This window comes from Prunus avium, chromosome 6 (genome assembly GCF_965620075.1).
Source record: "Prunus avium chromosome 6, drPruAviu1.hap1.1, whole genome shotgun sequence".
Lineage (NCBI taxonomy): Eukaryota > Viridiplantae > Streptophyta > Magnoliopsida > Rosales > Rosaceae > Prunus > Prunus avium.
The window spans coordinates 36,123,134-36,147,941 of NC_142289.1; the positions used below are offsets into that span (position 1 = coordinate 36,123,134).

The following is a 24,808-nucleotide window of genomic DNA, read 5'->3' on the forward strand; positions in this document are numbered from 1 at the left end:
TAATTTCTTTTTCTTTTTCTTTTTTTCATTTGTAGATAAATTTCTTGTTTTTATTTATATTTATATTTCAAAGTTGGTTTGGAGAGCTTATTCTTAAGTTATATACTACCTACCTAGAAATGAGTTTTTATCAAAAATAGCCAAAATTTAACCCCCAAATTCATAAATGTCAGTTTTTTAAAAAACTTTCAAATATAACCAAAAACTCATTTAAATTGACCTAAATGCCCTCTAAATTATAACTCAATTACACCTAAAAGCTAAAACCCAAAATAGCACGGGAGCACAAAAACAAAATTGGCTTCGTCAACTTAATCATGCCTATGAATCCTATCATAAAAATGACAATGTAATTATCAAAAAGAAGAAGAAAAGGAAAAGCCGATGTTTTCATAAATCCAGGCAATAAAAATCATCTCTGCGGCTATGGCTTGAATCAGTGGGTTTGAGAGTTTTTTTACAATAAAAAAAGTTAAAGTCAGTTTCTTGACATAATAATTTTTAATTGAGAAAAAAAAGTTGAACTTTCTTGCAAAATTCGTATCATAAATACTGTTGGTCTGCATATGATATCGGGGGTTAAACTTTCTTGCAAACCATCATATGTGCTGCTGCCCAGTGCCCTCCCTCAGCACAAGAGGCTTGGAAAAATTGCAAGGCCCTCACTGTTCACAGACTATCTTCCCACAACACAAACTTGCCTATATTAACTTTGCTTTCCAAAAGGGCGATTGGCGAGGGGTAGTGTCCTTGTGTTTAGGGGTAGGCTGGGTGGAGAGTGAGAGGCTCGTGCTCAGTAGCTTATGGCTTGGAAGAGCATGCTTTTTGGTTAGGTTTTAATTTAGAGGGCATTTGGGTCAATTTAAGTGAGTTTTTGGCTATATTTGAAAGTTTTTTTAAAAATTGACATTTATGAATTCGGGGGTTAAATTTTGGCTATTTTTGATGAAAACTCCCTAGAAATCCCCTAGAAATCCAATGAACATTTCTGTACACACTTTTAATACAATAAATATCACTTTATGTTTGTGATATTTATACCACACTGTGATACCGCATTGATAAACTATAGACTATACAATCAAATGTGGTATGTCTAACATTGCTCTATTTACGCATTTGTAATACCAAGAAAACCATTATTTTGGCCTCCTTTCTAACATGACACTATTCATGAGATATAACAAATTTGTTCAGAATTAGATATTATTAATGCTATCTTGTTGCTTGATGATGATCGATGTTTAAAATGGAACCCTCTTGTGTTTATCGATCATGCCATCATCCATGATTCAAAAAAAGAAGGAAGAAAAAAACCAAGTCTTTGAAAATACAAACAAGTTGTTGAGAAACTATAAGAAGGTTCCCAAATGAAGGAAGAATGAAGACAACTTTTGTGCCATCGTTTACTCTTTGTTGCTAGATTATAATATTTCCCATCGCTTTCATCAAGTTTTCTGCCGGCCCTTGTTGAGCGTATATATGTATTGACTTCAGCTTCACACTCTGCATCTTCTGTACAAACATGGCTTTCAATTTCATTCTAGTAATTGCAATCACTTTGATCATAGCTTTCTTCCTTTCAAAATTTCTGTTCAAGGGTAAGACCAAAAATCTGCCAAAAGGGTCTCTCGGATATCCCCTAATAGGAGAGACATTTAGCTTTCTGCGAGCACAGAAACAAGATCGAGGCCCCGAATGGCTGGAAGAGAGAACATCAAAGCATGGACCAGTGTTCAAAACCTCCTTGATGGGTTCACCTACTGTGGTTGTTGTAGGTCAAGCAGGCAACAAGTTTGTATTAGGCGCCGAAGATGATGTTCTTGCTGCCAAGCAACCAGTCACCCTAGTAGCCATTGCTGGAAAGCAAAATATATTTGAACTTACAGGGTCAAGGTAACAATCCCCTCTTCAATTTGTAGAGAAATGTTCTCCTGTCAAACATGTTAGCACGATATATTGCAAGATGTTTGAATGTGACGGTCTAATAATATAACATGCTACATATTCGTTTTGCAAAACTACCCTCAATTTGTATATATGTAGTGCAGGTACAGATTGGTAAAGGGAGCAATGGTGAGTTTCTTAAAGCCTGAAAGTCTTCAGAACTATATCAAACAAATGGATGAATTGACAAAGACCATGTTACTAAGAGAAACAGAAAACAAAGACACCATAAAAACTGTGGTCACCATGAAGAAACTTACGTTCAACATAGCATCCAGCATCCTTTTTGGTATCAAGGATGAGCACACAAAGGAGGTTTTGTTTGATGATTTTTCTTTAGCCTTCAAAGCAGTTTGGTCTCTTCCCGTTAACTTCCCTGGCACTGTTTACTGGAGGGGCCTAAGAGCCAGGTCAAGGATCGTCAGTCGGATTTTGCCAATACTCAAGGAAAGAAGGGAGGAGATTTCAAAGGGCACATTGAGCGCTACAAGCAATGTGTTCTCTTGCTTGCTAGCATTAAGAGATGAAAATGAACAGCCCATTTCTGATGATCTGATCTTGGACAATTATGTCACATTGATGGTAGCTAGTCATGACACTTCAGCCATTCTTCTGAGCCTTATGATATGGAAGCTGTCTACAGACCCTGAGATCTACAAGAAAGTTTTAGAGGGTATATATATGTACTAATTTACTATAATATTGCAGTATATATCCTTTTGCTCATGCCACTTAAATTTCTCTCACATTAAATTTCTTTGGTATAATGTCATTGCTTTGTAGAACAAATGGACATTTTAAGGAAGAGGGTGGAGGGAGCAGAAGATAGGCTAACATGGGCTGAGATACAAAAGATGAAATACACATGGAGAGTTGCACAAGAGTTGATGAGGATCATCCCTCCTGTGTTTGGCAGCTTCAGAAAAGCACTTAAAGACACTGAATATGGTGGCTATGACATTCCCAAAGGATGGCAGGTAACAATCAACATTTCTGATCATCATCCGAAGCACAACATAATTTGCTTCTAAATTTTCTGATGACAATTTGGTTTAAGGTAAGTCATGAATTCAAATCTCATGGATGGACAAGAATGTTAACATTTTGAGTTGGGTTTTGCAGGTGTTTTGGGTGTCCCATGGAACACACATGAACAAAGAGATATTTGAGAAGCCCACAGAGTTTGATCCATCAAGGTTTGAGAACCCATCTAAGCCAATTCCTCCCTATGCTTATATTCCATTTGGAGGAGGCCTGCACACTTGCATAGGCAATGAGTTTGCAAGAGTGGAAGTACTCACCACCATCCACAACTTGGTGACAATGTTTGAGTGGTCTCAGGTGTACCCTGATGAAATAATCACCAGGCAACCAATGCCATATCCATCCATGGGCCTTCCAATCAAGATCAAACCAAGAAAGCTTTAATTAGTCAAAGGCTTATGCTAATGCCATATGTGTTGGATGCTTCTTTTTTTATTAATGGGGAGGGAGGATTAATTCGAACTTGAAACCTCTTCTGACATTAAGAATATAAATATTTTTAAACTAAGTGCTAGTTGGTACATGTGTTGGTTGTTAAAACTATTTCCTTTTTTGCTTGAGTAATCGTTTTTCTGTAATCATCATTAACTATAAGTCAGACAGTCTCTATCTCATGGCCTTATATTATTAAAGCTTTTTTTTTTGAATGGGTTTGTAGCTCAAATAGTTAAGAGAAGTTATTTTTGCGCCCGTCCGAATCACCCTCCCTTAATTTTGAGTGTATAAAAAAACTAAAGAGAAGCTCCTCCTAAAAACAAATGAGATTTTGAGCTTCAAATAGCCTAGGCTAGACAGACCCAATAGAAACTTGTTGTCATGATTTGAGGATGAAAACAGCCATATGTGGCTTCCCCCCACAAGACTAGACGTGTATTAATCAACTATATATAACAAATTTGTTCAGAACATACAAAATCAATTAGATATTATTAATACTATCTTGTTGCTTGATGATCGATATTTCAAATGGAAGCCTCTTGTGCCATCATCCATGATTCGAAAAAAGAAAGAAGAAAAACACCAAGTGTCTTAAAATACAACCAAGTTGTTGAGAAACTATAAGAAGGTTCCCAAATGAAGGAAGAATGAAGACAACTTTTGTGCCATCGTTTACTTCTTGTTGCTAGATTATAATATTTCCCATCGCTTTCAATCAAGTTTTCTGCCGGCCCTTGTTGAGCATATACATGTATTGACTTCAGCTTCACACTCTGCATCTTCTGTACAAACATGGCTTTCAATTTCATTCTAGTAATTGCAATCACTTTGATCGTAGCTTTCTTCCTTTCAAAATTTCTGTTCAAGGGTAAGACCAAAAATCTGCCAAAAGGGTCTCTCGGATATCCCCTAATAGGAGAGAGACATTTAGCTTTCTGCGAGCACAGAAACAAGATCGAGGCCCCGAATGGCTGGAAGAGAGAACATCAAAGCATGGACCAGTGTTCAAAACCTCCTTGATGGGTTCCCCAACTGTGGTTGCTGTAGGTCAAGCAGGCAACAAGGGTCCTAATACCCTTACCCCATGCCATTTGCAAACCTCTAAGGAGACTCCATAACTTAGCCTTTGAAGGAAACATGCATTTAAATTTAAACTCATGGATTTTAAGCTACAACATACATGAATATAACATTCAAAGAGGCGGAAGCAAATTTTTGATCTTATTAAGCCTAATGCTACCAAATTCCAAGTATCTTTCTAGGTCTAATCTCACTTATGCACAAAAGAAAAGGGAGGAAAGGATGAGACTTTCTTATCCTTGAAGCTCTCTTGGATGGTCTCCAAGTTTTTACCTTTGGAAAGACCTTCCTTGTTGCTTGCTTCATAGAGTCTTCACAAGGTACCAAAGTAGATACCCCCTAGTTCATACACACAAATGTAGTGTAAGAGATGAAGAAGATAACCAAGAGGAGGTGAGGTGCTAGCCCTCTCCTCTTGGTGGCCGGTTCTAGCATGGTAGAGTGGAGATTTCTCTCCTCTCAAACCCACTCCAAGGTTGGATTCTTCAAACCATAGATAGAAAATGGTCTTAAAAAAGTGTGGCTTATATAAGCCAATATAAAAGATGAAGCAAAACCCCATCCTTGTATTTTGGCCATAGTGTTTCTTGGGATCCTCTTGTATTTTGGCTAATCTAATGGTTAAAAACTTGTGTCAAATAAAAGAATGATAATTATCCAGTAAAAGAATAATTTTTTAAAAAAAAAATTGATTCTATGATGACGTTAGTAAGGCTTAGTTTCCACGTCATCAAACTGCTCGGCAATTCATCACCCTTGACAATTTGACATTTTGTCGTCCAAAATATCCAATAAGGCCTTGTTTCTTTATTGCCTATTCAAAGACATTTCGACCAAAAAAACAAATTCAAAGACATTTGAATATTTTAAAGGTATAGCCGAGCGGCTATACTCTTTAAATATATTCCAGACGAACACGAAGCTTGCGCTCGCAGAGTACGGAACTTGCACTCGCAGTCAAGCCATTTCGCTTCTCTATCAACTCAAGCTTCGATTTGTTTTCTTTGGTTTCGGCTGCTTCGTCTTCCTGGTTTGGCAACGAAAAAAGATCCAACCCGCCTAGCCGCCCGCCTAGCTACCGCCTATCAACTCAAGCTTCGATTTGTTTGACTTCAGCTTCACACTCTGCATCTTCTGTACAAACATGGCTTTCAATTTCATTCTAGTAATTGCAATCACTTTGATCGTAGCTTTCTTCCTTTCAAAATTTCTGTTCAAGGGTCAGACCAAAAATCTGCCAAAAGGGTCTCTCGGATCTCCCCTAATAGGAGAGATATTTAGCTTTCTGCGAGCACAGAAACAAGATCGAGGCCCCGAATGGCTGGAAGAAATATTCTCCTGTGAAACAGTTTAGCACGATATATTGCAAGATGTTTGAATGTGTGGTCTAGATTGACAGTCTAATAGCCTAACAAGCTAGATAGATGGTACGTACCCTCAATTCCGTATATATGTAGTGCAGGTACAGATTGGTAACTGGAGCAATGGTGAGCTTCTTAAAGCCTGAAAGTCTTCAGAACTATATCAAACAGATGGATGAATTGACCAAGACCATGTTACTAAGAGAAACAGAAAACAAAGACACCATAAAAGCTGTGGTCACCATGAAGAAACTTACATTCAACATAGCATCCAGCATCCTTTTTGGCATCAAGGATGAGAACACTAGGGAGGTTTGTTTGATGATTTTTCTTTAGCCTTCAAAGCAGGTTGGTCTGTTCCCATTAACTTCCCTGGCACTGTTTACTAGAGGGGCCTAAGAGCCAGGTCAAGGATTGTCAGTAGGATTTTGCCAATACTCAAGGAAAGAAGGGAGGAGATTTTACAGGGGAAACTGAGCCCTACAAGCAATGTGTTCTCTTGCTTGCTAGCATTAAGAGATGAAAATGAACAGCCAATTTCTGATGACCTGATCTTGGACAATTATGTCACATTGATGATAGCTAGTCATGACACTTCTGCCACACTTATGAGCCTTATGATATGGAAGCTGTCTACAGACTCTGAGATCTACAAGAAAGTTTTAGATGGTATAGTACTAATTGATTATAATATATTGCACTATATAATTATATATCCTTTTTGCTAATGCCACTTAAATTTCTCTCCCACTTAATTTCATTGCTTTGTAGAACAAATGGACATTTTAAGGAAGAGGGAGGAGGGAGCAGAAGATAGGCTAACATGGGCTGAGATACAAAAGATGAAATACACATGGAGAGTTGCACAAGAGTTGATGAGGATCATCCCTCCTGTGTTTGGCAGCTTCAGAAAAGCACTTAAAGACACTGAATAAGGTGGCTATGACATTCCCAAAGGATGGCAGGTAACAATCAACATTTCTGATCATCATCCCAGGCACAACATAAATTGCTTCTAAATTTTCTGATGACAATTTGGTTTAAGGTAAGTCGTGAATTCAAATCTCATGGACAAGAATGTTAACATTTTGAGTCGGTTTCGCAGGTGTATTGTGTGTCTCATGGAACACACATGAACAATGAGATATTTGAGAAGCCCACAGAGTTTGATCCATCAAGATTTGAGAACCCATCAAAGCCAATCCCTCCCTATGCTTATATTCCATTTGGAGGAGGCCTGCACACTTGCATAGGCAATGAGTTTGCAAGAGTGGAAGTACTCACCACCATCCACAACTTGGTGACAATGTTTGAGTGGTCTCAGGTGTTCCCTGATGAAATAATCACCAGGCAACCAATGCCATATCCATCCATGGGCCTTCCAATCAAGATCAGACCAAGAAAGCTTTAATTAGTCAAAGGCTTGTTATGCTAATTGTGGGAGCAAATTTCCTCCCACGAGAATATTCGCCCAAGATTCCTTCGTCTTCTCCGCTTCTCTTTCTCCCTGCAAAATAAATCGGAGTAAAAGGACCACACCCGGGGGGTGTTGGCGAAAGGCCCTCCGATGCCTAAGTTAGGTTGGGTGTTTCAAGGAAAACTGGGTGGCCGGAGCCGTGTGTGGTGGCCGGAGCCTTGTGTGAGAGAGAGAAAGAATAGGAAGGGAGAAGGGTTTATGAGAAATAATTTATGCAGAGTTTCAGTAGGAATTCAGACGTACCTCCATCCTCATGTGTAGCTAATATTTATAGAGGGTCTCAGAGGCTTTAATTTGGCGAGGTTGGTGGGGTTGGTGTGGTTGGTGGGGTTGGTGTATTTAGGGGTTAGGGATTTAATCAAATCCCTAATTAAGACAAAAATCAAAGACATCTAATTTAAATCAAATAACCTCCTAATTAATTCAGATAATTCCCAATTAGGCTAGGTAACTCCCAATTAGGTCAAATAATTCCCAAATTGATTGGCCTAATTATTTGACCTAGAATGAGATATTTTGCTTCCCCACTAATGCCATATGCGTTGGATGCTTCCTTTTTTTAATTAATGGGAAGGGAGGATTCGAACTTAAAACCTCTTCCAATATTAAGAATAGAAGTATTTTAAACTGTTAGTTGGTACATGTGTTGGTTGTTACTACTTTTTTTTTCCGCTTGAGTAATCGTTTTTCTGTAATCATCATTAACTATAAGTCAAGCAGTCTATATATCTCATGAGCTTATATTAAAGTTTTTTTTTTTTGATGGGTTTGTAGCTCAAATAGTTAAGAGTAGTTATTTTTGCACCTGATGTCCTGTGTCTAGTGGCGGATCCAGGATTCTCGGGCCAAGAGGTCACAGTGTAAATGTTTCAAAAAATTTTTTAAAGAAAATAACACTAAAAATCAGAAAAATAGTACTTCCATCCAAGGTTCAATCGACGAGTTTTCTTTTGAAAACATTGCATTATAGCTTCATAAATCATTTATTTTTCAATAAAAAGGCTTTTTTGTTAATGTCTGATCTAAAAGAGAATATCATTTTTTTTATAAAGAATAAAATTATAATGTATAGAAATGACAATTATCTTTTTTTTTAAAAAAATTCAAATGAAACAAGCCCAACCCCCCACTTTGAAAAAGAACAGAAAAAAAAAAAAAACGAAAACAATACCTCCCCATCTTCTTCTTCACAGTTTCACTCTCTACAACATCCACCCCAATCCTCTCTCCCCTGAGACCTTCTCAACTTTTATTATAAATATTTTTATAAAAAAAAAATTTATAAAAAAAAACTATATATAATATAACATGTTTGCTGTTGTTGGCGTGCCTACATTCCTCTTTCCATTCCCTGCCGCTTAAACTTTTGCAACTGCTCGCCTGAGACCTCCATAGCCAAACGCCGACACCCCAAGGGCTCAATTGACCCCTCTTGTTCCTTGGTGCGTCCGCCCTTACCTGTGTCTAAATCACCCTCCCCAAAACTTTGAGTGTATAAAAAAAAACAAAGTTTTTTAATTTTTTTAATTGAAGACCGTATATTTTCTTTTGTATTGGGTTAAGAACTTAGAATCAAGCATTTACAAACCTTTCCTAATAAATACCAAAATTGCTAAGCAATTTTATATAAAGAAAAAGACATCTGTTTTTTTTAAAATAAATAGTAAAATAAAAGAATTATTGTACTACCACATATTGGAGGTTCTTCTTGTATTTGGCCGCTAACAGTTTGTTAATAGAACCCATGTATGCCTAGGACCACAAACAAAATGCATTTTTAAATATATGTCACTATTGGTCCGTAATTATTGGTGTGTACTACAACCTAATTATTGTCCTCTAATAATTTTTAACAAAGTTTTCTTTCATTTTTGTGGCTGATCTGAGCACTACTAGTGATTAAGTAAGAGTATTATAACATCATATGATCTGATAATTAATGTATTAATTAACACTTAATCACAGTATAATAGATACAAAAAATAAGTACATATCAGCTGCCGCATATACGTAATTAATGAAGCCATTAGGCAGTCTATCTTTAAAATTAATAATTAAAAAAAATTAGTGTGTTTAAGCACGGAAGGGCTTGTGATACATCTAAGGATCATGGAATGAGCTCAGCATTTTGTAGTGTTTTGTTACCATTGTTGTAGATTATTATTCCCATCACTTTCAAATTCGTCATCCTCATCTCCCAAGTTTTGATTTCTTAACATTTTTAAGTTTGTGCCCGCCATGGTTGAGCATATTTATATATATTCATTCAGTTGGCTTTGCTTTGTCACTCTGTATAAACCTTGTACAAAAATGACTTTGATTTTGGTAATTGCAATCACTTTGATCATAGCCTTCTTCCTTTCAAAATTTCTGTTCAAGGGTCATCAGACCAAGAATCTCCCAGGAGGGTCTCTAGGGTACCCCTTACTAGGAGAGTCCTTGAGCTTTCGCCAAGCACAGAAGCAAAATCGAGGGCCTCAATGGTTCGAAGAAAGAGTCTCAAAACATGGGCCAGTTTTCAAAACCTCCTTGATGGGTTCCCCAACTGTTGTTGTTACTGGTCAAGCAGGTAACAAGTTTGTGCTTGGTGCTCGGGATGATGTTCTTGCTACCAAGCAACCACCCACCCTTGCAACCATTGCCGGAAAGGAAAACATATTTGAACTTACCGGGTCAAGGTAATAGGCCCTCTTCAATTTGTTCGGAAATGTTCTCTTGTCAAACAATTGGCACGTTATATTACAGGATTATTAATCTAAATTGTTAATTAAGGTAGACTTTTGTATTTGAATGTTTGGAATGTTCTCTTGTCAAACAATTGGCCACGTTATGTTACAAGGTTTTCAATCTAGACCGTTAGTTAAGGTAGGCTTTTGTTTGAATGTTTGGCCGTCAAGGTACGTAATAAGCACTTTTTAAGTTGTAGGACAATGTTTTCGTCATACAGTTTGACACGTTAAGTTACAAGATTATCAATCTAGATCATTAATTAAGTTTGTTTTATTTCAATATATATAGTTGAGACAGTTTAAATTTACAGTCTAATTACATAATACATGTCCGGTATTGGAACACAACCCTTAAATTGTATATGACCCTTTCTAAATTGTTGGTTCAATATAGTGAGACTATATATTTATGTAATGCAGGTACAAATTGGTAAAGGGAGCAATGATGAGCTTCTTGAAGCCTGAAAATCTTCAAAACATTGTCAAACATATGGATGAATTGATCAAGACCATATTGCTAAGAGAAACTGAGAACAAAGACACCATAAAAGGTGTGGCCACCATGAAGAAACTCACATTTGAAATAGCATCCAGCATCCTTTTTGGCATCAAGAATGAGCACACAACAGAGGCTTTGTCTGATGATTTTTCTTTAGCCTTCAAAGCAATTCCCACTCTTCCTTTCAATATCCCTGGCACAGTTTACTGGAGAGGCCTAAGAGCCAGGTCAAGAATTGTTAATAGGATTCTGCCAATTCTCAAGGAAAGAAGGGAGGAGCTCTCAAAGGGGAAGCTAAGCCCTACAAGTGATGTGTTCACTTGCTTGCTAACATTGAGAGATGAAAATCAACACCCAATTTCTGATGATATGATCATAGATAATTATTTCACCTTGATTATTGCTAGTCATGACACCTCAGCCATTCTTCTCAGCCTAATGATATGGAAGCTGTCCAGAGACTCTGAGATCTACAACAAAGTTCTGGAGGGTATAATAGTAATTTCCTTTTTTTTTTTTTTTTTTTTTTGGTGCTTAGCACGCTTAATTATGCCAAATTATATATTTTCTTTACTTTCATTGGTTGTAGAACAAATGGACATTTTGAGAAAGAGGGAGGAGGGAATAGATGGTGGGCTAACATGGGCTGAGATACACAAGATGAAATACACATGGAGAGTTGCACAAGAGCTGATGAGGATCATCCCTCCTGTGTTTGGCAGCTTTAGAACAGCAGTTAAAGACACTCAATATGGAGGCTTTGACATTCCCAAAGGATGGCAGGTAACATTTTCTTTTATAATGTTTGTGACCTTAATACCGTCACGTTGTTATGTTATTAATCAACTTGTTATAATATAGATGAGCGACAATTTTACACTTTGAATTCAGATTTCTCTCCTAAACGTTTTAATAAATTCACATGTGTTATAACACAAGCTGATTAATAACATCATTAATTAACGGCCTTATGATCACACTGAAAGTTTTCTCATGAATATCTAATTAACACTTGATGAACTGGGTTTTGCTTATATGAGCATGTGCAGGTGTTTTGGATGGCACATGGAACTCACATGGACAAAGATATATTTGACAAGCCTACAGAGTTTGATCCATCACGTTTTGAGAACCCATCAAAACCAATCCCTCCCTACACTTATCTTCCATTTGGAGGAGGCCTTCACACTTGCATTGGGAATGAGTTTGCCAAGATAGAATTACTCATCACCATCCACAACTTGGTGACAAGGTTTGAATGGTCACAAGTTCACCCTGAGGAAGCAATAACCCGTAAACCAATGCCATATCCCTCCATGGGTCTTCCAATCAAGATCAAACCAAGAAAGCTTTAATTAGTACGAGGCTTGTTATGCCACATGCTTTGGTTGTTCATATTGTTCGTTTTGTGCTTGAATTTCTTGTCCTTCAAATGAAAATCATGGATGGAAACTTTTAATATGCATTATAAATTAAGCTTCTCAGCGAGTATGATATGATTTATTTTGTTGTGATGTTGTAATAAAGTTTGCTATATCTTGTTCGTATCAATTCGTAAATAGGATTTTATAATACATGAACGATGTACAGAATAATAAGGATGTAAAACTCGAATGTATATTAAGAGTATGTTATGAAAATAATATGTCTTCTACAGTCAAAAGATCTTTATAAGTCAATTTAGGTTTTATCTGCAAAGAATTTTTCATTTTCTCTTCATTTTGTCATTTTGCATTGGCGAGTAGATGCCATGAGAAAAGATATTTTGTAAGAGCATATCATATGGCCTCACATTATTAAGTTTTGATTTCTCTAGGTGAAGTTCTATCTCTTAATCGTTGAATCAGACTAACTAATTTGATTTAACGGCTAACCAATTTATCCAACGATTGGCCATATATATAAAGCCCTCGCTATAGATTGACTCCAACCAAATCAGGCATTAGTTGGGTCTACAAATTTTCCCAGCCTGCTGGGTCTAGGGCTTTTCCTCAATACCATCATCATCCATGAAATATATATCATTTCTATAAGTTGTTATACAAAACTAATTAAGATCCACAATAAATAAATTAATTAAGCAAAATCCAAGATAAAACATCGGAAAAATTGTTTGGGAGATAAGTTGAGTAACGTAAGAAACCCAAAGAGAGAGAGACTCTAAAAAGGGAGGTGATGACGGTGAGTTGGTGAATAAGGAGAATAGGATGAACTATTCATGACAAAAGAATTTGGGCTGCTGCTAGTATTATGCGCTCTGTTTGGGGTCCGTGGAGTCACCGGGGTCATGGGACTTTGTGATCTCGGTGAAATCATCGTGCTCCGGCCGTATGCCCCGTTGTTGCCGCCGCTCCTTCTTGGCCCTTTCTCTGCCCATTTCAGCTCAGCTTGCTTCACAATGAGGGGATACCTTGAAAAACATCCAACCTTTCCTGCTCTTTGTATGTACCTATGGGACAATAACATACACAAAATTAATATTATTTTTATAAAATAAACAATGAAATGAAAGATTGGGGTGTCCAAAACCAAAACATCTTCGTTGTTTGTTGTGTTGTGGAGGTTGTTCTTGTATTTGGCCGCTATACCAACCAAGGGACGGCAAAACAAATGCTATTTTTTTTCATTTATGTTACAATCTTTGGTCCTCCCCCATTAGATAACTTACGTGTAGGGTGACCCTAATTGCCGGCCTTTATTTATTTATTATATCATCATTTCCTTGTTCCCTTTTTTTATTTATTTTTGGCTGGGTAACAGAGTAATTGTTAGTCATCAATATAAAATTTATCGGTGTTCTTGAGTAACAGAGTAATATTCACCACACTAAATGACTAGATTAGCCGACAAATAATCCGTTTATTGACAACTAACCATAATAATTTACGTAATTAGCATAATCAGAAAATATAATCATTCAACGTTTAGTCATATGATGGGTATATTATTGTTGGCTTGAGTCAAAAAGTCTAACAATTGTATGATAGAGTTAAATTAATCAGCATACCTTTGACTGAATCGCCTCCCTAAACATTCAACGCATTTTCTACCTTCTGTCATTTCTCCCATCCCTACCATCACACATTGTCTACAATACACTCTTCCACAAACCTGCACACAAAATTAATTACTATCATCTCTCATCCATCTTTTCCACGCATAATAATATTAAATGAAAAATATCAAAATTATCTATTTAGTAATCCCTACCAATTTACAATATTTTATGCATAAATATTGTTCGGATGATATTTGGTATTTGATCACATATTAACAATGTATCAGATATTGTAGATTTGTTCAAATAATACGTACCAAGCAACGGTGGCGGAAAACATAGATGTAGGTGCTGCAAAGAGTGCAGATATTCGAGTGGGGAATTCCAGGCCTCCTTCGTCCTCCTCTGTCTTGCTGCTGGTTATACACGCCGGAAGCCATGCTTATACCACTCACATCATGATCATAAGCCCCCATGCTAGTCTCCAACCCATGCCTCAATCCGCCGCCGGCATGACATGCCGGGCCAGCTGGACTATTCATATTCATATGATGATTATTCATTGCATGGCCATCATGACCATGACCTTGACCATGGCTATGGCCATGACTCCCTCGCGATGCATGGCCATGGTGCATGCCAAGATCATGTCCGAGGTCATGATGACCGTTCATCTGGTGATGATCAAGATGATGATTGACATGACCTCTATGTGGACCTGCGTGGTCAGCATGGTGGTGGCTGTGGTTAATGTTGGATGCCTGCAGGGCTCTGTTGAAGTCAAGGCTTGGGAGTTTGGTCAAAGGAGAGGGGGAGGAGGGTTGTGTGGTATATTTGAGCTCAGACATGGATTCCAATAATATTGGGTTTGGTTTTTTCTTTTCGGATGATGCGATTCGGTTTAGTTTGAGCTCTGCAAAGTCTTGGAAAGTGAGGTTGACTGACTCATCTGGTATCCCTTGATACATGTCTTCAAGCTCCATTCTTGCCTTTGCCAATGTTGCCTTGTCCCCCATCGCTAGCTACGTACAACTTTTGAGAAAGATGTTGAAAGAGGGGCAGAAATTAGATGTGTTTTAAGAGGGAATTAATGTTGAAATTAAGGAGGAAGAAAGAGGGTTTATTAATAGGTTGTATTGAGAACAAAAGACGGTAATAAAAAGACAAGTTAAAGGGCCGGTCGTAGACATTGAACATCATTCTTTTCTCCCATATTGAAACAAGGCAGGTCTTAAGGATTGTGATATATTCATTAAACAAATGCATTTGCTTATGTACCCCTCAACTCTATCTATCTGACAGATATGTAATTGAGCTAATCAATAAGCCTTGAAAGATGGATGAGAAAAGCCAATTGGCTTTTCTAGCGTACGAGAAATTTTTCGACGGTCATATAGTTATGTAGTATTATCAATTCACCCATGTTATAATACGTGTATTTATTGTGCACAATCGCACTAAAAATCTTTTTGTAGTCCACGAATTGAAATTTATAAAACAACCAAGTAGAGGGGACAAAGTGATTACTTCTTGACTAGCTAATTGGGTACATCACAATATACAATCATACATTGACCCTTGTCGTGTGGTGGTATATATTAATTATAAACAGGAATTAAGTTTGATACTTAATGATCTGGCTTCTTTCCTAATTCATCTTTAAAACCTCAATTTAAGAAGTACAACCTATAAGCTTGCTAATATTGGTGAAAAATTGGAAAAGAATGCCATGTAGATTAACGTGGATATGATCAACCCGGCCAAGGATAAAACAAACCTTCGGCCGGACAAATTCTTTTATATACTGCCAGACTGCCAGTAATAAAATTGTCTGCTGGTATCAAAACATGGGTCTAGACTCTTGACTCTTCCTTGCTGATTAGGACCTATAATTGGATGTTATCATAAACCCCGTCACATTAAGGTTTATGGATGAAACAAGGATGGCCGATTATTAACTGGATATCTTGGTTTTGTTAGGGTTCGAGGATGGAGCATATCTTGGTTTTGTTAGGGTTCGAGGATGGAGCAGCATAAACATGATGCCATATTTTATTTTTGGCTTATTTACTGTTTCACTCCCTGAAACAGACGCTCAGTCTCACTTTACCTCCTTAAACTGAAATTTTCTCATTTAACCTCCTGAATCTCTAAAAATTGTTGAAATTTTCTCACTTTACCACTTCCGTCCATTTTCATCCACAAAACTGTTAAGTGTGCTGACATGACATGGGCTTTCTAGTAATTTTAGCTCCTTATCTTCTCCCTTTGTTCTCTCTTCTCTCCCTTCTCGGACCCAACCTCCATCACACCGCACTCCCACCCCGTCCCCCTCCTCTCTCCTCTCTTCTCTCTTCTCTCCCCTCCCCTCGCCAGACCCAACCCCCACCTCAAACCTAAGCCTCCATGGAATTACTCAACACACCAAACCACCACCACTCATAAAAAATATATATATATTTAAAAGCTCCTCAACAGCCACTCCCCATCTTCTTTCTTGGCAAAGATATTGAGAGTGAGAGTGAGAGTGAGAGAGAGACATATAGAAGAAAGAAGAGGAGGGAGGGGGTGGGGTGCAATGGAGGTGAGAGAAAAGAGAGGTAGAGGGAGGGGAGGGGAGAGAAGAGAGAGGCAAAGAGGTGAAAGAGACAAAGATAAAAGAGGAGAGAGAAGAGGGAGGAGGGGGTGGGGTGCGATGGAGGTTGGGTTCGGGATGGGAGGGAATAGAGGGCAGAGTGAAAAAGAAGAGGGAAGATAAGGAGCTAAAATTACTAGTATGCCCATGCCATGTCAACACACTCAACAGTTTTGTGAATAGAAATGGACGGAAGTGGTAAAGTGAGAAAATTTCAGCAATTTTTAGAGATTCGAGCAGACGGTAGTTTATAAACACCATGGATTCGTTTGTTTTGACTTAGAGGTAAAGGCAATTGTCCAAAACAAACATGACAGACGAACCAATGCATTCATTGACTCTATAGAACTGGTAGAGATGTATAACACTGCCCATTAAAGGTAAAAACAAAATAAAGTTATACTTTGACAACCAAAAAAGAAAAAAAAAAAAAAAGAAAAAAAAAAAAAAAGAACCAGGGCAACAGCCGGATTGTTTCAGTCTGCATCACCTCTACCCTCGCAGTCCCATGCCGCAACAGCTGAAAGGCGTCTTTCACTCTCATCAGTAGCTTGTGTAAGTAAAGAGGAACCAATACCAGCCTTTGGCTCACACATCATGTTTGTGAGGCAACTTTCCTTCATGAAGTTGTTTAATGGTTGGGAGGCAGCGTCAGCAAGCCTCAACAAGGTCAATCCTGAAGCCTGCACATACGGGTTGGGTTCACAATTCAGATCAATTTGTCCAGCGCTGGAACTTTCAGCCACATCAGCTTCAATTCTGCTCTGGCAGCCTCCATTCTCCGATGAGTGATTCATATGCAACCCAACCTCTGTTGATGGGCCATTTATTTCTGACTCATCTTTGTGGTTGTTATTATCCTTCTGAGCATTCTCTGCTTCACGTTCTGATTGGCGTTTCTTCTTGCGCATCATGAGGGTTTTGAAGCGCCGTCTAACTGTCAAGCACACATTGCATGTGCATGTTGGCTTGTGCTTGCCCTTCCCACTTGGAGGTTGAATGCATACTATGCAAGTGCAGCCTGGGCGGTGACGTGGATGTCTGGTGGTGGCTCCAACTGATTGCTCACCTGAGTCAACCACATTATCTCCCAGAATGGCAGCACTAGCCAGGGCATCCAAGCCCGAAGGTTCATGTTCTTGGGCTTCCGTACAGTTCTCTATGATTCTTCGCTTCTTTAAATCTGGGAAAATTTTAAACACAGCCAAAAAATCAGAGTAATAAATTCATTGATGTTACAGACAATATGTTTTTTTTAACAACTCAGTGAACAGAGGCACCAAACAATCCAGTTAGTTATTGAGGTTTCTATCGCAGGCAACAAACTTCTTCTGTTCTGAGAAATTTCGTCCCCTGAGCAGATAACAACGCAAGCAACCCAAAAATATGCACAACACTGTGAGCATGTAAAAACATGAGATGTCCATTTAACAATTCTTATAGCAACGAACTCTAGCCTTTTACAAATTCAAGTAAAAGCTAGATCTGTATCAATGCTTGCTCTGATGTTTTTGGACACAACACATGCATATGTTCGATAAATGTATTATAAATATAATAAGAAAAAGATTTCAAAATAATAAAATGCTACTTTGTTATTCAAGGAACACCTCTTTAACATAGAGCTGTAGAAAAAAAGACGAAGGTTTGAATTATACCCTTGCTTGCTCTTAGAAGACTATCCAAATCCTTCTGGCTCATCTCCTCTGGTGCAGAACATGAGCGCCTGTCAGGATACAAAAGAAACACAATCAATCTTACATCTCATGTACATAAGATAAAAGAAAAAAGTTGCACCTGCTTGTATCCCAAGAATTTTCTGAACACGTCCACTTTGGAGGGAGAAGAACATCAGCAGGCAACCTCCGCCACTTGGAGCAATCATCACATTGAGCCCATTGTTCCTGTCTCCTGAAATATAGTGCCAGATATTCAACAACAGAGGTGTTTTTCACATTGCATGCAAAACAATTAGTCCTCAATGTACAGTATACTGCCTACACTATAGGCATGTGTTTATGTGCCAACAGGTTCGATGGCTACATTACAAGGTTTAATAATGGATTCAAGAGGTTCGAATATGCTCTTTCAGGTGGCTGGGCAGAAATACAGTCGTCTTTCTCAATATGATAAAGTAACAGAACATAGTATATCTCACAAATACTTACTCAGATGATGACGCAGTGAATAGAGATCTCTTCCCAAAAACTGGGGGCTCCTAGAAGAAATAAACAACATTGATCAAATAACTAACCAAAGAACCTGATGGAATTTGAACTTTAAAAAGATTGAATCTGTCAAAGCATCATTAGCATATTTGATTTCATATAACAAGAGGGGCACTCACTATGACATACTTACATCATACTCCTCAAATTCATGATCTTCAATAGTGACAATGCTTGGTTTGACACTCGGGGGTGGACGAAGCAAGTCCTGTGCTTCTTCCCATGTCAGCCTCAGCTCCAGAACATCTTCACTATGCATGAGCAACCTCTTGCTTTTAGGCCCAATATTTCGGGCCCTCTTCTTGTCAGAATTCAACACTGGCTGCTGCAGCAAATCCTCACTTGTTCTGTGACCATGATAATCATTTTTATGCAGGCTCATATCCCCATCAGTCAAATGCAAATGTTCCGATAGAGCATGTAGGTGAGGATCCTTGCTTCCTGTATTTGTTTGGAAAAGGCCAAGGTGACCACTTCCTGTTGCCGGATTCTCAACAACATTAGGACAGGAAGTTTCCCCAGGAGTGCTGCCATTGGGAAGCATAGATGTTTGGGGGTCCTAAGTATTTAACATTTGTATATAAGTGTCAGGTTCCATCAGAACAAAAAAATAAAAACAAAAATGCAGTAAGTAAGATGATGCAGAATTTGATGGAATATGCAACTATGAAACTTGACCTGCATATCTAGCGATTTGGATGCCTTCCGAAATCCCATTACAAGTCTGCCTCCAGGATCTATCCGACTGAATGTCACTGCAATAAATGAAATCAGATCAAAATTCAGATTTCTGCTGGGAGTTTTTTTTTTCTTCTTTTCTTTTTCTTTGTGGGGAATGAGAAAGCTGAGAGATTATCTGGAACAGTGAAAAATGTGTGGACTTTTTTATCTCTACCCAGAATATAGAAGCATACCAGTATCACCCGCTTGCAGTTGCATAGACTGTATGCAAGGTGTTACACCTTCTAAAACATACATCCTGCTATTATTATTTGGCCAAAATCTGAACTGAAACATCCATTCATTCCCCTTCACATCTTGAATCCTTATAGGAAGGCCTTCTGATTGAGAAATAGGAGGAAAATATGCCTGCATTCAACTCCAGTTCATACAGATGTGCCAAGGGGAAAAGGATACATAAAAGACAGATAAGGAGAAAAGGAAAGGAATGAAAAACAATTTTCCCCACCCATCCTTCCCAAAATTGTAAATAACATAATATCGTTAACTTATTAATTTTTACCTCAGCACATGCTTTTGGGAGAACCAGACGACCAATTCGACCTGCATCACTGGCACTCAGCACCTTCTCAAACAGTGGCACAATAGCAGAATTCAAACTTAAAAACATAATTAAGGCAAACACTGCATTCAAATTGACATATAATCAAAAGCTTTAACCATACATTTACCAATTAAGAAGTGTTTAAAAAATATATGAATTTCAAACAGAAATTCTGAATTAATCAAGGATACTCTCCAGATAATTTCTGCAGCTCTTGGTCAGTAATCCTCGGCCAGTATCGGGGAAGTAATTGATTCTTCCCCCGCCCTTCAGCAGGTGGCCTTGCAACGCGCACATTAGGAAATCCACCTTTATTTGTCTCTGAACTCATAGTGACAGAAGGTTTCAAGGGCTTGGGCAAAATAGGCCGAGATTTTTGCCCCTGTTGGAAGGAAGAAGGTGTCTTGCTCTGTTCTCTTCCATCCACAAGCCCTTGTTGGAAGGAAGAAGGTGTCTTGCTCTGTTCTCTCCCATCCACAAGCCCTTGTTGGAAGGACGAAGGTGTCTTGCTCTGTTCTCTTCCATCCACAAGCCCCTGCTGGAAGGAAGGTGTCATGCTCTGTTCTCTTCCATGCCCCTGTTGAAAGGAAGAAGGTGTCTTGCTCTGTTCTCTTCCATCCACAAGCCCCCCAGGAAAGGGTTGTACAAAACTTGGAGTTGCAGATGGGGATCCCAGAGTCATACTCAAAGACGGCTGAGAGGATGATTTATTTATATCTTCTATCATTATTCTACCATTGTCTGATTTGGAAAATGTCAATGATCCAATAGATGGCTGAGTAGTACTTGGAAATCCCAAGCCAACTTCCCCATTATGATTTATCACTTCTTCTTGTTTCTTTTGCACAAGGGATACATTTATGTCACCTCTCTGAGGTTGAGGCAAAAGGTTGGATTCATTTGCCTCCATGATCTTGCACAATTGCAAAAGTTTTCCTTCGTCAACAGTATTACTAAATGCTCCATTCTGAACAACAGTAGATTGCCGATCACTGTAGTTACTTATTTTCAATCCACCAAATCCATTCAGAACATCATCATTCTGGATCTGCAAATAAGAAAATAAGAATCCATGAAAATCCTATAGGTCATCTGTGCGTGTGCATGAGCAAGATATATATATATATATATATATATATATATATATATATATATATATATATATATACACTGTGACTAATAAAGACCAATTTCTTACATATTCGTTAATTAGCAATAGAGTATCTAAAATTACTAATGGGAGACGATGAGCATTGCACAATATTTTGGATTGCCATCTTTTTGCATAGGTTTGCCGTTGAGCAGATGAAAACAGAAGAATCAATGCTATGAATCAATTGAGAGTACAAACTATGATATATATAACTAGTTTATTTGTTTTCTTTAACTTCATAGATGCATAAATTTATGTTCTTATGACTTAAGTTAACTATCAACAATGGAACCGAAAGAGAGAGTTTAATGCAAATGCATCATTCACTGGAGATCTAGATAGTGACTTTAAAATGGGAATATAATAACCAAAATCCTGAATTTGTTCATACCACACGAGGTTGAGAACTCTTTGCACAGCTAATACACCCTACACCCCCATAGTCCAGGCACTCATACAATGACTTCGAGACTATGCATCCACAGTGGAGAGGCTGCACAAAATTGAACAAATTTTAAAATTAGGTCAGATAGAGAGAGGGAGGGAGAGATTGAATAGTTGTTTTTTCTAAGATGACCAAACTGCAAGCTAACCTTGCGGCACAAACTGCAGTCCCTCCAACCAGTTTCCCCCGCATGGAATTTATCACAGTAAACTAATTTCTCATATGCAGCTCTAGAGTACACGCAGTGCCATGGTCCAGCATAAAATATATTAGAAACCATCAGGGAAATAGATAAGATGTATAGTGTGTGTGTGTGTGTGTGTGTGTGTGTGTGTGTGTGTGTGTGTGTGTAAAATATATTAGAAACCATCAGGGAAATAGATAAGATGTATAGTGTGTGTGTGTGTGTGTGTGTGTGTGTGTGTGTGTGAACAAATGAACACCACCATTAGAGATGACATGTTTACAACATAAAGTAGAAGTGCAGCATTCCTTAGACTAGGGATCACAAATGAAACTCATTATCCAAAGCATGAAACACAAGGCAGAGTAGGTACACATTTCTACTAGCATGGGTACACATACAGAAGTTGAATTATTATGCATACATATAAAAATTCAACATACAACAAAACATAAAAGTATACATATAGACAATGAGATTCTAAATTGCTCAGTTATTAGTATGGGAGAAAACAAACAGATCAAATAAGTCTAATTATTTCCCCCATATTAACATCTGATATCAAGTGACTTCTGATAGATTAATATACAGCTCAAAGAGATTGCAGTCAATCGTTCCCATCAAACTTTGAAACCACAAAAAATAGATAGAAGCTAATTGTAGATATTATAAAATGAATAATACTGTAACATCTGAAACAAAAGTACTTGATATGAAACATAAGCACCCCTACATTAAGATGAATATGCCACAGTTAGGTTCCCAAAAGGCTGGCTGATGTACTTTCGGCCCCAATTACTTGGCTAGTTTCATTATGGATATTCAGAAACTTGGGTATAGGGGAAATATAAATTGGTCAAACTACATAGATAACAAAAGTTCAGCACGGTTTATTGATCATTCTCAAAATGCTCTACGGTCATAAGTAATTTGGCAATTCTCTAATTCCTGTATTTCTCCTTTACATCAAATAAGTTGATTATCGACAATGTTGCTAATTCCTTCATGACCCACGCTAAAAATAGAAGCAGCTCATAAATAAACGCAATTAGCCAAAATTCAAACACGATAAAATCGCAACATAAATAAAAATCACAACATAAAATGGCTGCCTCCTCTAAACCCACAATACACATAAAATCCCACGTGAACAAGTAAAACCCATAATCCCACAACGCCCTTCCACCACCGTATCAACCACACAACAGCTGAAAAATTAAAACTTGGTAAGCCAAAATCTAAAAGAGGACAAAAATTACCCGCACTTGAAGCATAGATGGGCAAATCCACCAGATCGTAAAGGCCAACCTTTCTTCCATTCGTGCGTATTAGTCGTTCCACACAAAACATTCATGCAAATCCTGGACCCCATTATCCCAAATTCAACCCCTGCAAACCCTTAAATCAAACAAACAGAGCAATCAAACTCAAATCCCTAAACCCCTTTTGACTAAAACCCAGAAATTTAAACAGCAACCCCAGCATTCAGCACAATCATGCACAACATTTGAGATTGGGAAATCATTAAACAAAAAACAAACAAAAACAGCAAAAGAAATTAAAAATCCAACCTTTTTTTGTCCAAATCTGCAAAACCCAAATCTTGAAAACGACTAGTCATTCAAATATTGAGCAGAAACCATGAGCAGAATAGAGTGAGCTCCGGAAGAAGAAACGAGTCAAACTCAGTGGGTTTTTACCGTTTCACAGACGTAAGTTGTAACGGCGAGTTGGGGTGGGGGGGTTTTGGGGCTCTGTGGGTAAGACCAAGAAAGAAAGCGTGTATTTTGTATATGAAAGAGGGTAAGAGAGAGAAGGAGGAAGAGAGAGAGAAGGAGAGAAAGAGAGAGAGAGAGTGCATGCAAAGCAACAGATGCATAAAATGCATGCACGACACTTGAAGACACACCGCTTAACAAGTCGTCTCCTTTTTCACTCGATCATTGACACACAGTGTACACTGTACACTCCCCTTGTATTTTCAGTTTTCCTATTAGGACACTGATACACTCACCGACGGTTTCGTTCTTCTGCCTTCCTCCTCGTTGTGGGCTTGGCTTGGTGAGCTATGACTTGTCACTTTGTTGATTTTTTTTCTTTTTCTTTTTTCTTTTTTTTTCAAAGAGAAGAAAAAGGGCTGCGCTCTCACCACCCAAGGTTGCACCCACTTTGCATGATGCCTTGGTTTGTGTTGTGCCCATTTATGATCTTATCTGTGCAGTAATTAATTATGGGCTAATTTCATCCTTGTGTTTTGTTTGGGATTTCAATTTTTAGTCTTGTGTTTTCAAATTTGAAAAATGTGAAACACACACAACCAAAAAAGTGTAATTTATTTTGTTTTCACAAACGATGAGATATTTACCGCTCCTATTAGATATACCCAATTGGATTTATATGAGTTGAATTTGAAATCTCCCTCAATAAAATAGAGATAACAACGTAACATATTATACACGTATTTTTCACATAAAATATCATCCTTTTCCTTCTTTCTCTTTTTCTTTTTGTTTTTTTTATAAGAAAATTGTGTGAATAAGGAAGAAACCAGTTAGGCCTCTCTCCACGTGACAACGCATACCTTGGCTAGTTATGACTCCATGAGCCACCATATTGGATCTCTTTCAACAAGAATTGACTACCTCCCTCGTAAATCTTTATCACATGTTGCAACTTTGAATCATTGAAAGACTATTTGGTGAACAAAACGTATTAAATTCTCCATCAACGTATCATGTAAGGATTCAATCATAATTAGTGGCAGATTTAAGGGTTTAATTAATTCATCACACTAGTTATAAATTTATACAACTTGAATTGCAAGTACTTTTATACAAACAATATTTTGGGGGAACGAAAAACGTCATGTGCAATGGTAACTGCTCTTAACCATTTGAGGAGCAAACTCTTTGCTAAGCATGCATCAAAGCGATGCATCCAGTTGAAACACAGTTACCCCAATAAAATGCGAAGCATGCCTAATAATTTGGTTGATATGACTTCATGAATCAAAGTAAAAGTCAATATGATTGCCACACCATAACTGATATGACTTCAAGTGAATGAACATAAGAACACTATAGCTACAGAAAGTAATTCTCAATAAAATCAAAGTGAACAAATTTTAAGGACATGACATGGTGGAGGAGATGAGTTTGCTTTGTAGTTTGAATTGAAGTGGAGTTTCTGGGCCAACCTCAGTAGGCTCAGTTCAACTATGGCCCACAAAAATAGGCTCACCTCAAGTGTGCAGCCCAACCACATTTCACTCCAGTTCGGCCCAGTATGATTTGTTTGTTTTCTGG

The 24,808-nt window shown here is 37.9% G+C and overlaps 4 protein-coding genes and 1 pseudogene across 7 annotated transcripts; 3 read left to right on the forward strand and 2 right to left on the reverse strand.

The window, feature by feature from the left end:
- Positions 1-1,510: 1,510 nt before the first annotated feature.
- Positions 1,511-3,682, forward strand: LOC110750838 (taxane 13-alpha-hydroxylase-like). Its single transcript, XM_021951211.2, has 4 exons — positions 1,511-1,896; positions 2,052-2,620; positions 2,731-2,924; positions 3,070-3,682. Exons 1-4 carry the CDS (start codon positions 1,526-1,528, stop codon positions 3,373-3,375), a joined length of 1,440 nt encoding a protein of 479 aa, XP_021806903.2. The 5' UTR covers positions 1,511-1,525; the 3' UTR covers positions 3,376-3,682.
- A 2,311-nt stretch (positions 3,683-5,993) lies between these two features.
- Positions 5,994-7,593, forward strand: LOC110750813 (taxadiene 5-alpha-hydroxylase-like; annotated as a pseudogene).
- A 2,025-nt stretch (positions 7,594-9,618) lies between these two features.
- LOC110750794 (taxane 9-alpha-hydroxylase 1-like) lies at positions 9,619-12,183 on the forward strand. Its single transcript, XM_021951158.2, has 4 exons — positions 9,619-10,025; positions 10,497-11,065; positions 11,165-11,358; positions 11,625-12,183. Exons 1-4 carry the CDS (start codon positions 9,658-9,660, stop codon positions 11,928-11,930), a joined length of 1,437 nt encoding a protein of 478 aa, XP_021806850.1. The 5' UTR covers positions 9,619-9,657; the 3' UTR covers positions 11,931-12,183.
- Positions 12,184-12,607: 424 nt separating this feature from the next.
- On the reverse strand, positions 12,608-14,725 carry LOC110750795 (uncharacterized). The gene is made up of 3 exons (XM_021951159.2): positions 13,891-14,725; positions 13,583-13,686; positions 12,608-13,024 (listed from the first exon to the last, which is right to left on the reverse strand). The coding sequence occupies exons 1-3, from the start codon at positions 14,587-14,589 to the stop codon at positions 12,736-12,738; spliced, it is 1,092 nt and encodes a 363-aa protein (XP_021806851.2). The 5' UTR covers positions 14,590-14,725; the 3' UTR covers positions 12,608-12,735.
- A 1,794-nt stretch (positions 14,726-16,519) lies between these two features.
- LOC110750782 (B3 domain-containing transcription repressor VAL1) lies at positions 16,520-23,539 on the reverse strand. 4 transcript variants are annotated; one of them, XM_021951144.2, is made up of 13 exons: positions 23,075-23,539; positions 22,763-22,892; positions 21,468-21,549; positions 21,266-21,367; positions 19,913-20,769; positions 19,680-19,776; positions 19,351-19,525; positions 19,115-19,191; positions 18,570-18,995; positions 18,377-18,426; positions 18,006-18,119; positions 17,867-17,934; positions 16,520-17,391 (listed from the first exon to the last, which is right to left on the reverse strand). In XM_021951144.2, the coding sequence occupies exons 2-13, from the start codon at positions 22,873-22,875 to the stop codon at positions 16,685-16,687; spliced, it is 2,868 nt and encodes a 955-aa protein (XP_021806836.2). In that variant the 5' UTR covers positions 22,876-22,892; positions 23,075-23,539; the 3' UTR covers positions 16,520-16,684. The 4 variants fall into 4 exon arrangements, with proteins under 4 accessions (XP_021806836.2, XP_021806835.2, XP_021806839.2 ...); XM_021951143.2 differs by having other exon boundaries at positions 22,763-22,901; positions 23,075-23,538; XM_021951147.2 differs by lacking the exon at positions 21,468-21,549.
- Positions 23,540-24,808: the final 1,269 nt, after the last annotated feature.

What these genes read in the sequence shown, in the direction of transcription:
- LOC110750838 (XM_021951211.2), top strand. Translation starts at nt 1,526, where the DNA reads ATGGCTTTCAATTTCATTCTAGTAATTGCAATCACTTTGATCATAGCT. An exon ending in CTACAAGAAAGTTTTAGAGG is followed by an intron (nt 2,621 to 2,730) that starts GTATATATATGT and finishes ATTGCTTTGTAG; the next exon opens with AACAAATGGACATTTTAAGG. An exon ending in ACATTCCCAAAGGATGGCAG is followed by an intron (nt 2,925 to 3,069) that starts GTAACAATCAAC and finishes TGGGTTTTGCAG; the next exon opens with GTGTTTTGGGTGTCCCATGG.
- LOC110750782 (XM_021951144.2), bottom strand. Translation starts at nt 22,875, where the DNA reads ATGGGGTCCAGGATTTGCATGAATGTTTTGTGTGGAACGACTAATACG. An exon ending in AGAGTTCTCAACCTCGTGTG is followed by an intron (nt 20,770 to 21,265) that starts GTATGAACAAAT and finishes TCTTATTTGCAG; the next exon opens with ATCCAGAATGATGATGTTCT. An exon ending in CCAAATCGCTAGATATGCAG is followed by an intron (nt 18,996 to 19,114) that starts GTCAAGTTTCAT and finishes TTAAATACTTAG; the next exon opens with GACCCCCAAACATCTATGCT.
- LOC110750795 (XM_021951159.2), bottom strand. Translation starts at nt 14,589, where the DNA reads ATGGGGGACAAGGCAACATTGGCAAAGGCAAGAATGGAGCTTGAAGAC. An exon ending in TTTTCCGCCACCGTTGCTTG is followed by an intron (nt 13,687 to 13,890) that starts GTACGTATTATT and finishes TTTTGTGTGCAG; the next exon opens with GTTTGTGGAAGAGTGTATTG. An exon ending in GGGAGGCGATTCAGTCAAAG is followed by an intron (nt 13,025 to 13,582) that starts GTATGCTGATTA and finishes ATTGTCCCATAG; the next exon opens with GTACATACAAAGAGCAGGAA.
- LOC110750794 (XM_021951158.2), top strand. Translation starts at nt 9,658, where the DNA reads ATGACTTTGATTTTGGTAATTGCAATCACTTTGATCATAGCCTTCTTC. An exon ending in CTACAACAAAGTTCTGGAGG is followed by an intron (nt 11,066 to 11,164) that starts GTATAATAGTAA and finishes CATTGGTTGTAG; the next exon opens with AACAAATGGACATTTTGAGA. An exon ending in ACATTCCCAAAGGATGGCAG is followed by an intron (nt 11,359 to 11,624) that starts GTAACATTTTCT and finishes GAGCATGTGCAG; the next exon opens with GTGTTTTGGATGGCACATGG.